This window comes from Arvicanthis niloticus, chromosome 22 (genome assembly GCF_011762505.2).
Source record: "Arvicanthis niloticus isolate mArvNil1 chromosome 22, mArvNil1.pat.X, whole genome shotgun sequence".
NCBI classification, from domain to species: Eukaryota; Metazoa; Chordata; class Mammalia; order Rodentia; family Muridae; genus Arvicanthis; species Arvicanthis niloticus.
The window spans coordinates 18,450,283-18,464,245 of NC_133429.1; the positions used below are offsets into that span (position 1 = coordinate 18,450,283).

Genomic DNA, 13,963 nt, shown 5'->3' on the forward strand with positions numbered 1-13,963 from the left:
TTGCATGATTTTGAGTTACGGTAACAATGGAACTTATTTCAATCACAGTTCATTACTAATGGTCGTTAAAAAGCCTGAATTAAAGCGTTGCTCTCCCCTCACCCACCAGTGAATTTTGGCATTTATAAAAGACTTGATTGTAGAACTGATTGAGCCCTTTATATAACTGTAAAACTGGTAAGTAATTGGCAGTGGCAGATTTTCTAGCTTGTCCCTTCATTTCATTAGATTCTAAAGATCTTCCAGTTTCTCCAGGAAGCACATGTCACCAGTACTGGTAACTCTGATGTCTGATTTCACAAGTATTCCTTGGCAATTTGCATGGTATTATATAAGTATAGTAGTAGTAATATGTAAGCAACTAAATGAAGATGAGATCATTGTTGACAAGTGTTTTAAAAAACTCTGTGAAGATAGTCAAATTAATGAGTAGACTAATGTCCCAGTGTGTTTTATAAAAGTCTAGTGACTGAATCAATGGCTTGGAGAACTGGTCTGAAGGCCGCCTATACTGAGGTATTACTGAGAAGTACGTGTTGGGTTTTAAGTGAACCCTCCAAGTTTCATGACCATCCATTCAATTAGCATTTATTTATCCTAGTATCACTGGTAGACATCAAATGTACAAGGATGACGGTGAGTGCTGTCTGCCTTTGAGAAGCTTACAGTCTTGGGAAGAGAAATGCACACTGCCTGCGTGTGGTGTGAAGAATGACCAACAGATGACTGCAGGGGAGGACCAGGACCACACAGCTGGACAGATGAGAGTTCATAGCTAAACTGCTTTGTGATCATGTATAAAATGGGAATCGTACGGATTAACTAAACCTAGGAAGTGATGTTTTTAAAAGCTTCTTTTACTGTGAACAAACACATTGTGTTTTCAACATGGTATAGGAGATGCATTGGGGAAGTTCATAGACACAGTCAAACAGATCAGAGTCTCCTGCAGTTCTTCACACACATCAAGAAATTGTGTTTGTGGAATCAAACACTGGCAGATGGAGGAGGATTTTACTAACAGGACTGAGGCCAGTCAGGAAGGCCCTGTAGCACAGCAAAGATGCCATTTGTAGGAGGAAATGCACTAAGATGCGGAAAAGGAAGAGTTTAATGGTTGGGTGGGCAGCAGGGCCGTGGGTGTGGGTTAGGAGGCAGTTACTGTCCAGTAGGGAGGGAATGAAGCCATATGAGGAATAAAGGACAGGAGGTTTTAGAGAGCAGAGTGAAGGCAGGCTTCTGAAGGAAGATGATAAGAGTTAGCAGTTAGGAGGGCTGTGGCATCTAAGGTACCTATGAAACGTCAATCTCGGGAAATGATTTTCAAGGGTATTTATCAGAAAGCAAAGCTGGGCCTTACCTTCCCCAGTTGCTGTTCTGTGAGAGAAAAGGCATCCATGAATGCTTGGGCAATCACTGACAAACAGCTGTCTATGTGTGGAGTCTTCTTAATGTCAAAGACAAACTGAGGGTTCTTCAGGATGTTTACCCAGAATCGAAGAGGGAGGCTGTTTGAAGGGAAAACAATCTCTTCTCAGGCAGGACTTAACACAGCCAGTGGTCTACTCACCCATTTGTCAGTGAGTATGTATGACTTTGTCACCAAGTCCACAAACCTGCTTAGCCAAACTAACAAGCAGCAGGTGGCAACATCACTCAGACCCCGAAAGGGTTGATCTGACAGTAAGTGAAGGGCAGGCTAGAGAACTCAGAAAGTGGCCCTGGACAAGAATATCTTCCATATCTGGGTTATATGAGATAATGTCACCAACAAGAACTTTGACTCAAATCTGTTACACCTGACCCCTTTGAGCCCCCTCTCAGTGTGGCACTCTGGTCTAAGCCACTGACATCTTGCCTGGATTATTTGTCCCTAGATCTTGATCCTTCCAAGAGTATGGGGTCTTAGCACTCCTCTCTTGAACTGTGTGTCCCTCAGTCAGGGTCCCCTCTCCTGCCACTCTTCAGCAAGCTCATTTTATCTCCACTGGGCCATTTACTGTCTTCAATTTGTATTAACCAAGATCACATCTCAGGAATTTGCTGTGTGGTCTGTCTTCTTAATGTTCTTCATATAGCCTGATCCTTTCCTCATCCAAGAGCGTAAAAACTCCTTAGACACCCTGACCTGATCCTCTTACCCTCCATTGCACACATCACCTTCTGGTGCACTTCAGTGAATGCACCCTGTCTCTCTACCTACTAGAATGCACACTTGGAGGACAAAGTATTTCCTATACCACAGTGCCCAGCAATATGGCACAGTGTAGGCAGTTAAATAAATACTGGAATATGAACTTGAGACTCATTCAAGTTCCATATCTCTGTTCCAACTTTGGCCTAGTTTACTGCCCTTACCACATGGGCGCTGGGATTCTCAATGGCTCAGTCTGTTGTGGCTGGTGGTTAGCACCCATGCTGGGTCTAGGGGTTGCTGGGCCTGGGGATAGGAGGCTGGAGCTGAGGACAGGAGTGAGCCAGAGAGAAGGACTGACTAAGCTCTGGAATTTCACCTCTACTACTTGCTAGCATGTAGAGGGCTTTGTACTCATAGGAGACATGCTATTGTGTCATGTCTGGGTCGTTTTAGCTGAGGTGCAGAGCATTTAAATAGAGGCAGTAAGCTATAGCCATCTTCTGAGGAAATTCTAGCATAAATGTAAATATCCTTCTTAAAGGAAATGTAAAATAAGTAAGTGTCTGCTGCTACAAATGACAAAGCATGAACCATGTAGAATCCGAATAAACACACAAATTGAAAATTATAAAGCAATTATTGTAGGCATACTAACAGTTTAGTAATAATAATAGGTTAAACCATAAAACACTTAATTTCTCATTCTTCGCCAGTCTAACATTCTAGACAAGTCAGTCCCCTTTCATGCATTAAAATATAACAGAATTTTGTTATTTGATCATCTAGAATAGAAATCAAACCCTGAGATTCTGATGCAATAACTATGCATTTAATATTCTGCTCTAGGTTCTTGAAAACAGCTAGTAATCACCTACATTCCCACCTGTTTGTTTTCCAGATATGCACAACATCAGGGTCTGTGATTTTTTTGTTTTCAGCTTGGGCATCCAAAAAGTCAAAGAAGTATTTTATAGCAAATGGGGCCCTGCTGTTAGGCAAACTCCAGATGCTTCTGAAGAGTTTCTCAAGCACAGAGTGAATTGCCACCTGGAAGACAGAATGGGAGACTACTGGAAAGCCAGCTCCAAGTTCAGAGAAAGTGATATACCAACCAGAGAAAAGTCAGCTTGAGAAAGTGTGAAACTGTCAAGTGAGGCCAGCATGAGATGGGACAAGGGTTCTGAGTATGCTCACGTTTAGATCTGGTATATAAACTTGCTGACAGCAACACTGTTTAGATGGAGTTCGAGATAGAGGTGAGTGTATGGGTAGGGGTGTGTGTATGTGTGTGTGCGCGTGTGTGCACAAGAAGCCACCTTTGCTATGTGCAGCCTGGAGAAACTTGAGTGATGGTGCTTTGCTGCTAGATCTGTTTCCTGTTGCCTACATTTCCGTCTCGGGGTTTGGATATGGGTTCCCAAAGCAGTTGAGTATGAAGGCAGAGCTCTCTGGGAAAACTGAAAAATCAAGAGGTGCAGGCACTCCTCTGCCTTGCACACAGATCTACTCGGTCTGAGCAGATTTGCTGAGGAAGCCTGCCCAGCAAGGTAACAACAAGGCCAGGGAGACAGTGACAGTTATTAGTGGAGCAGAAATCCAGAGACTTCCACTAACCCCCAAAAAAGAGATGCAGTCAGATTCGCTCCTGATTTGGAATTCCTCTGACTTTCACATCTAACACTTTTATAAGTGAACAGAATTCTTAATTTTAAGGTGGAAAAAAACCCAGTAAGATTTACTAGGTTAATCGTCACAGATTCCCCCCTCATTTTATTTGCCTTTCAAAGGAGTTTTAGTGCTTATCTATAATAACAAGTAAACAAAAAGGAGTAATTATGCTGTCAGCCTAAAAAATAACAATGAAATGGTGGCAGAGGAGCAGGGACAATAGTAAACGTCCTGACTGAAGATGCTACAGTAGAAATTTACAAAGTGGTGTTGTCTTTTCAGTTAAAAAAGAAGAAGAAGGAGGAGGAAGGGAGGGGGGTAGAGGATGTGTCCACGATTTAAACTTTCATTTTGCTTTGCTAGAAGGCACAAGGGATTTGTAACATTTTCACACTTGAGCGGAAATTAAGTTGAACACATCATATACCCCCAAGGTGGCCATGAAAGCCATCCTGGAACAGTAACTGTACCTTGGTCGACAGCAGCTTTGTCAGATACATTTCTTTTACTTTGAACTTGTGTTTCCCTCGATGTCTCTTTCCTTGAACTACTTGGAATGCTTCTGAATCTGGTAAAATCTAAAAAGAGATGACAGTAGACGAATTACCTGGGGAAACCGAATGCAACGGAAGGCATGCCGTTCAGTGGGCAGCACAAGACTGCTGAACTCACCAAGTGGCAGTGGTCATCTGAGTATTCCACATCTGAACAGCAGAGAAAGGGAGAGAGAAAAAAAGGAGCCCATTAAAAAAACAACTATGGACTAATTGGTCTCAACAAAAGGCCCGCTGTGCTCCAAAGCTAACCACTCCGCTTTATCCAAGGGCTCTTCACTGCCACATGCTTTCCTAGGCTACACCTGAGCAGTGTTAGGAGAGGCTAGGGACTTGAGTGGAAGCAGGCTCCCTGTCCCTGCAAATGTTAGAGCTCAGGCTAAGTGGACACTTAACTGGGGACAGGGAGGAGGGGTCCTAGCCAGTCAACAGATAGACCTGGAACATGTGTGTGCCAAACCTGCAGCCAGAGTTAAGCTTGTTCCTGCTGCTACTAATTGCACAATTACTTAATTTGAGTGAGGGAGAGTTATGTAAAAAGGTGTCAATCTGAGTCTAGGAGATTTCTTTGAAGAAGGGCTGTTACAGATGAACCTAAGATCAGCCAGGTAAATGGGGGAAGGCTCCAGGGTGGGAAAGCATTGTACCCCTTCTAAGATAGGACAATGTGTTCAGCTCAGAGGGCAAGCAAACTGATAGTGTCACTAAGCAAGGGGATGCTTGGGAGGAAGAAAACATGGTGGGGGGTGGATGGAGGGGAACAGATGAAGACTGACAATGAGTGGGACTCTTACCTATAAATGCTACTAAAATTTAAACATTAAAGCAATTAATAGGAAGGGGAAATAGTCCATTGAAAACCAACCATCCGCTAGTAAGAGAAATCTGGTATAGGAATGGTCTGAGGAGCCATCCTAAAGTACCCATGACAGGTTGGCCTTGAAAGAGATGCAGGAGGAGAGAAGCAGATGCAGTGCCTTGCTGGATTGGATAATGGATATTGAGGGAGTCAGAGTTACATATAAGACAAGGCAAAGTCCCTATCTAGCCCTACAGCAGCAGCTCTGTGTAGTAGAAGGAGCCCTCTGGAGAACATGTTAAGTGCTTGAAAAACTAGTAGCCTTTATCAAACTAGTAGGCTTTATCAAGATCCCTGTTCAAGTTCAACGCCATGGATTCATCCAGCCTTAACTGGACAGCTGAGTGCCTTTCTCCTGTGGCTGCCTGGCTAAGAGTTGGGTCATCCAGAGCTGGGTTTGCTACAGAGGGGGAAGGGGTTGAATATCAGTGTGGTTCTCAGCCACACTGGACAGGGAGGGAGCGTGTGTGTATGTGTTCCTCGAAGAGATCAAGCCTAAGAACCTGCTACTTAGTCCTAAAGCAACAGGTTGTCTAAAGGCCCAATCCTTGAGTCTTAAAAGCCACACAGCTCTCTCCTTGCCCACAATGGCAGCCACTCAGCAGGATGGCTTTGTATAGTGACGGAAGGTGGGAATCACTGAAGGGATGTGATTCCACAGACTAGATGCTGAGTCTAACCAAGGTCACCTATTGAGCTGAGGAGTCACCATGCTCTACCTTCACTGTACGTACATGGAACCCACTGGGGGGAGGCCCCTGCCTAGGGCTAAAAACAAATCCAGAACTGGACCAGTGGATTTTCTCAAGGTGTTATCAGTATTTTCCTGTCCTGCAGCTGCCAGGAAGACAGAAGACTAGCTTACTGACTTTCCTGTAGAACTCCTTCCATCTCCACTCTCTGGGAAGTCTACAGTGTTATCTTGGAGATTCTGCCTGGGTTGTCTTGCTTGCTCAGCCTGTCTAGGGCAGTGTAATTATCTGCAAGCTTCCTGCTCTGTGTGCAGGGTGGTCTCTTCTGTTGGCACCCATCCTACTGAGGACTTGGAAAAGAGCTACAAGGCCCTGGGTTCAGAACTGCTTAGAGACAGCAACTTTCTTTGTACTGGGCCTTCTTCACCAACATGGTTACAGTTTTCTTCCCTTCTTGCAGAACCCATGTTCTTAGGACTAGGAACAGATCAGGCTGGCTTTTCTCAGCTTCCAGAGAATTACATAGCAACAACTCAGTCATACCTCTGTGACAGTATGTCTAAGAGAAGGGGGGAAAAAAAGCAATACTTCATAAAGCTTGGTAAGAACAAAAGGTTAATGATACTATATTGGTTACCTGAAGTAAAATTTGCTATCTTCTTAAAGACTTTTATAGTGGATCCATTTGATATCTGAAAGCAGAGATAAAACATGTGAGTTTTCAAAATATAATGGATTTTTCAACTTCAACCAGGAATTAAATAGATCTTACCATCTCTCACTTATTATTTATCAAGGACTGCTACATTTAGTGTGCAGGCTGGGGTTAGCCCGTGACCAGCCAAACACGGTCTGGGCTCAATGGGCTTGTGGTCCCGGGAAGGATACATATAGGCAACAAGATCTGTGGATGGCAGTACCTAGATAGGATGGGAGCTGCTTCAGGGAGAGAGGAGTAAACCATCTTAGTCCAGCCTTCACCCCTAAGCAAGTCAAAAGAGGCCTGAGTGGCTCCCCTCTACCCCAGGTTTCTACTCATTACCAGCTGAATGCTCGAGTGCCCACCAAATAGATAATGCTGAGTCATCTTAATATGATGGTATGAGGAGGTGGGGCCCTTAAATAAATCCTAGAGAGAGAAGCCCTGAGAAACAAGATTAGGGCCCTTCTGAGAAGACAAAGCTGAGCCTACCCTCTACCTTCCTCTCTTCCCACCACCAGCACATAATACACAGTGAGAGGACAGCCCTTTGAGTCAGGAAGAGGCTTTGACTACCAGGTTTGGCTCTGCTGGTGTATGACCTTGGCGTCTAGGCTCCAGAAATGTGGGAAATAAGTATTTGTTGTGTGAGCCCTCAAGTAGATGCATGCTGTCACATCGTCTGAATTGGCTGAGACCATGGAGGAGTGCTACTTACTTGGCTTGCTCTCATGGATTGCTCAGACTGCTTGCTTATGTCATCCAGGACCACTAGCCTAGGGATGGCACCACCCACAGTGAGCTGGCTCCTTCCACATAAATCGTCAATCAAGAGAATGCCCTGAAAGTTAGTCATGGTGGCACATGCCTCTAGTCCCTGTAGAGATAGAGGTGGGCTGATCTTTGTGAGTTTGAGGCCAGCCTGGTATACATAAGACATACAGAGCTTCATAGTGAGACTCTGTCTCAGAAAACAGAGAGAGAGAGAGAGAGAGAATGAATGCATGCCCTCCAGACTTGCCTTTCTGGTGGGGAATATTTTCTCAGTTGAAGTTCACTCTTCCAAAATGACTTCAGCTAGTGTCAAGGTGACATAAAACTAGCCAGTACAACTGTTATTACATGTATAACTATGGTCATTCCTATACATAGGATTTGTGTAAATGGGCTGTAACTCCACCTACATTGTTTTGTGAAACATTTCAAGGTTCTGAGAATGGCCACCTATCTGTCTGTTGCCAGGCAACAGTCATTCTTCTCTCTGACGTGGCTCACTGACTAGCCTTACCTGCTCTGGAGATTCAGATGGACAGACTTAAACAGTAGATACTGTGTGTTTGTTGTCCTAAATGTATGCTTTTTTAGGGTCACTATAAGGTCTGTGATCATTTATTAATATACACTGTGCCTAACATTACATCCCTTTTCATAGCTGTGTAATAGCCCACAATATGAATGTACAACAACAAAAAACTGCCATATGGCAAAGGAAATGCTAATACATGCAATGCTATGGATTAGCTTTAAAAATATGCTAACTGAAACAAGTCAGTTACAAGATCACATGTGTGAGCTCAGTCATTTAGAATGAATGCCCAGAACAGGCCAATTTATATCGACTGCTAGTGGTCTGTTTAAAATGGGAGTTATAGAGAAGACTGAATAGTACTGAGTTTCTCTTAAAAGTGATGAAATATTCTAAAGTCAGGCAGTATGGTGCACAGCTCTGTGATTATACCTAAAACCACTGAGTCCCACATTCTAAACAAGTGAGTTTGGGTTTTTTTTTTTTTTTTTTCCCTATGTATCCTGGTATTGGGGACTGAACCCAGGGCTCTGTGCTTGCTTAGCAAGTTTTGGTTTTTGTTTTTAATCACCAAGCTACATTCTTCTCTCTAAATGTGAGCTTTGAGGAACATAAACTAACTCAGTATAGTTCTGTCAAAAATCACTTCGGGTTTTACCTGGATAGGTTGATGATAAATGCTTTTATCTTGCAATCGAGCTAATGCCATGCCTCTGTGTGGCCTCCCCTAGAGATGAAGTCCAACACCCTCACTTTAAGGCCTTTTAGAAACAAGGATCCCTGGGCCAGAGGTCCTCCGAGGTCTTTCTTGCATAACCAGCTAAGTCCTTAGAAATGGCTAGTGCAGAAGTTACCTTCAGGCAGAGGAAAACACAGATGCTAAGATACAAAAGGGCAGGCAGGAGTTAAGAAGAAATGGTTCCGAAGGATGGGCTGGTGGTCCACAGGATAAGACAAAGCATGGCAGAGAGGACGCAAATCAGGGACCAACCCTACCTCCCTTCAGCTGTGGCCTGAAGAGCAACTGTCACTTTGAATCCTATCAGCTAAGTGACTTTCCTCTCGACTTTAAAACCCTAATACAATTTTGGACCTGGCCTTGCCTGGTTTGGAAAAAAAAAAGGGGGGGGGGTCTTAGAATTGCTCTTTGGCTTGCTGCACGTTGGTTATCAAAATGTACAGGCCTTCCTGCTAAGTACCACAGGATTAAACACAGTCTCCTTCAGGTGACACCCACAGAGGAAGAGGCAGCTCTCCAGAGGCCTCAGACACAGCTGTCTAGCCAGCTGTGTCCAGCCAGCTGCTAAGTTTAGGCTAGAAGCCTCCCACTGCCAGTGTTCAGGACATCTTGTAGGAAGAGGGGGAGTCTGGGGAGAACTAGCTACACCATCAGGCCTCAAAGCGACTCCAGCAAGTGTTCTTAATTCTCACTGAGCTCTTGGGCTGCCATTATTACCAAGCATCCTCTTCTTTCTCCTTGAGTCATTCATTCATTGTTTTCTGACTGATTTCTCAATTCTCCTCCATATTTGATGCAATTAAAAGAAACGCCCTGTGCAGGCATCCCCTTAGCAGAACTCATACACCACGCTTCTAAGAATGTGTGAACACAGTTAACAAAATCCCTCCCCACCAAGAGCTGGATGTACTGATTCTAAGCCAATAAATATCCTTTTATAAAAGGAAGCTGGTGATTCATTCTGGGTAATTGTCAAAGAATGAATCCCAAATGGATCCTGTTGAGTGTTGAGCCAATACTTCGCTACTGTCAGACGCTTTGTTTTGCCAAAAGCAAGCACCCTTCCTCTATAATCACAAACACCATGGATGGGCCTTCTGATAAGGAATGCTGCCAAAAGTTCAAATGTCTTTTCGGGAGCTGGCAATGCTCGGCTGCTGGCACTGTGCTCAGGCATTAAGATAATGTAGACGAAGCTTGTATCAAGGAGATTTTTGCTCCAAAAATTATCTTCCAAGAGCTGGTGTAAAAAGCATTTTATTAGTGGGTGAGTTGGATGTGCGTGAGCATGTCTCTGACTTTCACAGCTGCTCTAGGGCTGGAACATTTCAACCCCATGTGATGCTTTAACACTGTTATAAGGACAGGAAAATAATTTGCAGATGTTTGGGGGAAGCGGAAGGTTTCTGATTTCTATTCTCAAGCCAGCTGCTGCCAAGTTGTGGCCAGAAATGCCTTTTTCAAAAGTGCCGTGGGATCCAAAGAGTTAAAGCCACAGCGGCTGCTTGTTGCATCCCAGAAGCTCTAACCACTTCCCAGAGTGCCGCATCCATCCACTTGTCCTTCTGTGAGGCATGCAACATCATCTGGGCCCTGACTTTAGGGATGGAAACCAAATTAAATCAAGGAAAGATTAATGCCACTAGATAGATCTACAGTAGGACTATGTTTCCAGCTCAGGGCAGACTAGGTAGGTGTACATGGCAATTTCAAATGAAATCCTCCCTAGTGATACCAGCCTAGAATGTGACAGAAGTTAAGTACAGACTTTCTCATCATCAGAATTACAAGTTGTGGCCACATAGGGATGAGATGAACCTATGTTAGCAATTTAAAGCCACGCCTGGGACGAGCTCAGCTGTTAGGGTGCTAGCCTAGCATGCACGGAGCCCTGAGTTTGATCCCAACACTGTGCATACTAGGTGTGGTGGTAAATACCTATAATCCTTCCTTAGGCTAAGGAAACGGGAGGCTCAAGAGCTCAGCTTGAACATATGGAGCTGGAAGCCAGTTTGGGCTACATAAGAAGCCCTTGTTTAAAACAAAAGCTAATAAAGTCACCTCTAAAATAAATCTGTGCATAAATGAGATATCTTGATGGCAAGATGCTGTCTTTATGTCATAGGTTATAGATTATCCTATAAAGATAGATTTTCTAGAGACAAAATGCAAACATACTTAATCATATAAAAATGTTGTTTATTGGCTGGGGAGATGGCTCAGTGGTTAAGAGCACTGTCTGCTGCTTTTTCAGAGGTCCCGAGTTCAATTCCCAGCAAGCACATGGTAGCTCACAACCATCTTTTTAAAAAAAAAAAAAAATTATTTGTTTGTTTTATATGAGTACACTATAACTGTCTTCAGACACACCAGAAGAGGGCATTAGATCCCACTGTAGATGGTTGTAATACACCACATGGTTGGTGGGAATTGAACTCAGAACCCCTGGAAGAGCAATCAGTGGTCTTAACCACTGAGCCATCTCTCCTGCCCCAGCTCACAACCTTCTATACTAGAATCTAATACCCTCTTCTGGCATGCAGGCATATATGCAGATAGAACATGCATAGACATAAAATGAATGAATGAATACATAAATACATAAATAAGAAAAAAAGATTCTAAAAACATGTTATTTGTGGGGACAGCTTAGTGGTTAAGAGCACTGATGCTCCTCCAACAGACCCAAGTTTGGTTCTCCACACACACTAGTTGGCTCACAACCACGTATAACTCCAACTCAGAGGGATCTGATACCCCTTCTCTGGCCTCTGAAGTCAGCTGCACACATGTGTACTTACATAAGCATAAAGAATAAAAGTCAATCTTCAAAAAAATGTTATTTGTATAGGTAAAAATGATCAACCATTAGCAAATTCATATGGCTCGGCTTTTTTTTTTTTTAATTTATGGAATTATGCCTCTGAGTTTTACGGAAAATGATGAACGCGATCTGAATTTAAGGAAAATAATCCAAAAAGCACAGCGATCAATACAAATTACTTCAGGGAAAACTTCTCTGGTATCTTTCATTCCTCAGAACCACTCTGTGAAAGCCTGTTCACTGAAACAGAGTCTTGTCCCAGGAGCCATGAGATTCATCACAGGGCTTCAAGAGAAGTGAACCTTTTCTGTCGGCATCAGAGAACGCTTACTACCAGACCATTTCATAGATCAAGCCCAGCTCTCCAGCCAGGAAGCCTGGCTGGATCAGGAGATGGGCTAAAATCCCCACTCAGAAACAACAGCAATGTTGTTCATTGGTCTTAAGCAGAGCCATGCTTTGAGAGGGAAATTCTTTTTATCAGCTGATGACCTTGGAGTGTCAAGAGAAGCCAAATGAATATGGCCAAGTTTCTTATCCTCCCCAGCCTTGAATATAAATGACAGTATTCAATTCATGGGGTAGTAAAGAGGACCAAAGTTGCTGCTGTTGGCAAAGCCCCTCCTAGATCAGTATGTGGAATAGCAGCAGTGTCTTTGTTGATTAAATAAACCAACATCTAAAGGGGCCTTTCTGGGGTAGTCCAATCTTTTTATTTCAGAGCTGAGATGAAACATCTCCAGAAGGACCATGCTCTTACCTCACACATAATCTGAAACATTTCTGAGAACTGTAAATGTCCTCCAAATGGCAATTTTGGTGTCAGCAGTGACTACTTGTTCACTAGCACACAATGTTCTTCAACTACTTAGTGGTTTGTCATCTTTTCTCCCTCCTCAAAACTCACAGCTCAGAACAAGATGTGTGATCGGTAGAGAAAACTTCCTGTCCCGACAGACACCTGACTTGCAGCTCCCGTGCGACCCAATGGCAGGGTGTGACAAATGTGGCCCAGAAAAAGGTCACAGGGGGTGCCAAAGGAAAGAGGAAGGACACCTAGCCTGCAAGCATGCCTCCACAGTCTACCCTGATGCTACCAGTAAGATACCCTTCATAGCAAACACCCAGAGCCAGAGCCAGTTTGTGAGTGTTTAATTATAGAGAGAAAGATGTTGCAGGTTGCATGTGTTTATAAAGACAATGGCTCACAATCCTTTTCCTGCACAAGATGAAACAACACTGGAGCAGAGGTTTGCTGGCCTCTGCATGCATCTCATGGGAATGAAGAGAAATAATACTTCTGGCATCTGGCTAGGGTATCAGTGGAGCCCGGCACTGTGGACAAGGCTGAGTGCTGGCCACCACTGCTGCTGCTATAGAAGGCAGTTATCAAAATGCTGGGAGATGGACTGGAAACCATGCAGACAGAGCAGCAGCAGGAGCAGCAGCAGCATCTTGGAGCTCTAGGGATGGCACCCAACCCTATATTCTGTACTCTCTGACCCCCGAGTATTCTCAGAGCAAAGGTCAAGTAGAGACTTGCCACACCCCATTGTTGCCCACACAAAATGAGGTACAACAAGCTGGGCCTTACACTTCAGCAGAGACTCTGTTTAGACAGAAGGAGGGACTGGCCGTCACTGACGATTAACTTTAAAGCCTAACTAATTTGGACTAATTGGGGGAGGTAAGTCTGAATCACTTAGAACTCTGAATTAGACCCTATTTTTAAATGAAATATAGTTTGTTTTTTTTTTTTTTTCCTTTCAAGCACATACAGTGACTCAAACTAGGGTGCTTTGGTAAATGAATAAGAGTGATAATTACCATCTTGTCTCTTTGGAGGGAAAAGCAAGTACTTACAAATGGTTTTCTTTAACGAAAGGGCAAAAGCGAACGTCAGCCCAGCCCTCCCAATTTATCCCAAATTTCAAGTCTGTAGAGGTCCTATTAAAATCAAGTGCAGCCTCAGGCAGCCAGAGGTGGGGTGGATGCCTTCCTTCAGCTCAGTCCTCAGGAAAGCAGGCCTTTGGACTGTCCCGGCTTTAGGGAGCATGGCCGGCCAACCTCCCTGGGTCCCTTCAAGCGCTCTGCATTTATTTGCCTTGCAGCTTATCTTTCCAAACATAAGCAGAATCCGTTAAGCTCTCATGTCCTGGTCTTGTCATTTATTACCACCAGGCAGCAACACTGGGTTATGAGGCCAATAAATCATCAGGACGGGAAGTGACTACAGGCTGGATTAATTTCATTATCATCCTTAAGCAGATAGGTGTCTAGTACGAGAGATGTCTCCAGGAAGAGTGATGCTTCATCTCTCCTGACAGGCTGCCTGTGTCTTGCAGACGGCTGTGTGCTTCTGTTTTCTCTGTGGGGATGACCTAGCCTGTCTGTCCCTATTAGGAGTAATAATTGGCCACCCCCTTCCTCAGGTCCCACCCAATGCCATATGGTTGGGGAGAAGGAGAAGCAGAGATAGGGCAG

The 13,963-nt window shown here is 44.0% G+C and overlaps 1 protein-coding gene across 2 annotated transcripts in view; it reads right to left on the minus strand.

Annotated features, from left to right (window-relative positions):
• Plxnc1 (plexin C1) overlaps positions 1–13,963 on the minus strand; it is a 154,710-nt gene that overhangs the window by 4,113 nt on the left and 136,634 nt on the right. For both annotated transcript variants that reach the window (XM_076920039.1, XM_076920040.1), the window contains exons 24-28: positions 6,548–6,602; positions 4,478–4,509; positions 4,276–4,383; positions 3,021–3,184; positions 1,361–1,508 (exon numbers count right to left, since the gene is read on the minus strand). In XM_076920039.1, the coding sequence (XP_076776154.1) occupies positions 1,361–1,508; positions 3,021–3,184; positions 4,276–4,383; positions 4,478–4,509; positions 6,548–6,602 (507 nt within the window). The remainder of the gene's footprint in view (positions 1–1,360; positions 1,509–3,020; positions 3,185–4,275; positions 4,384–4,477; positions 4,510–6,547; positions 6,603–13,963) is intronic.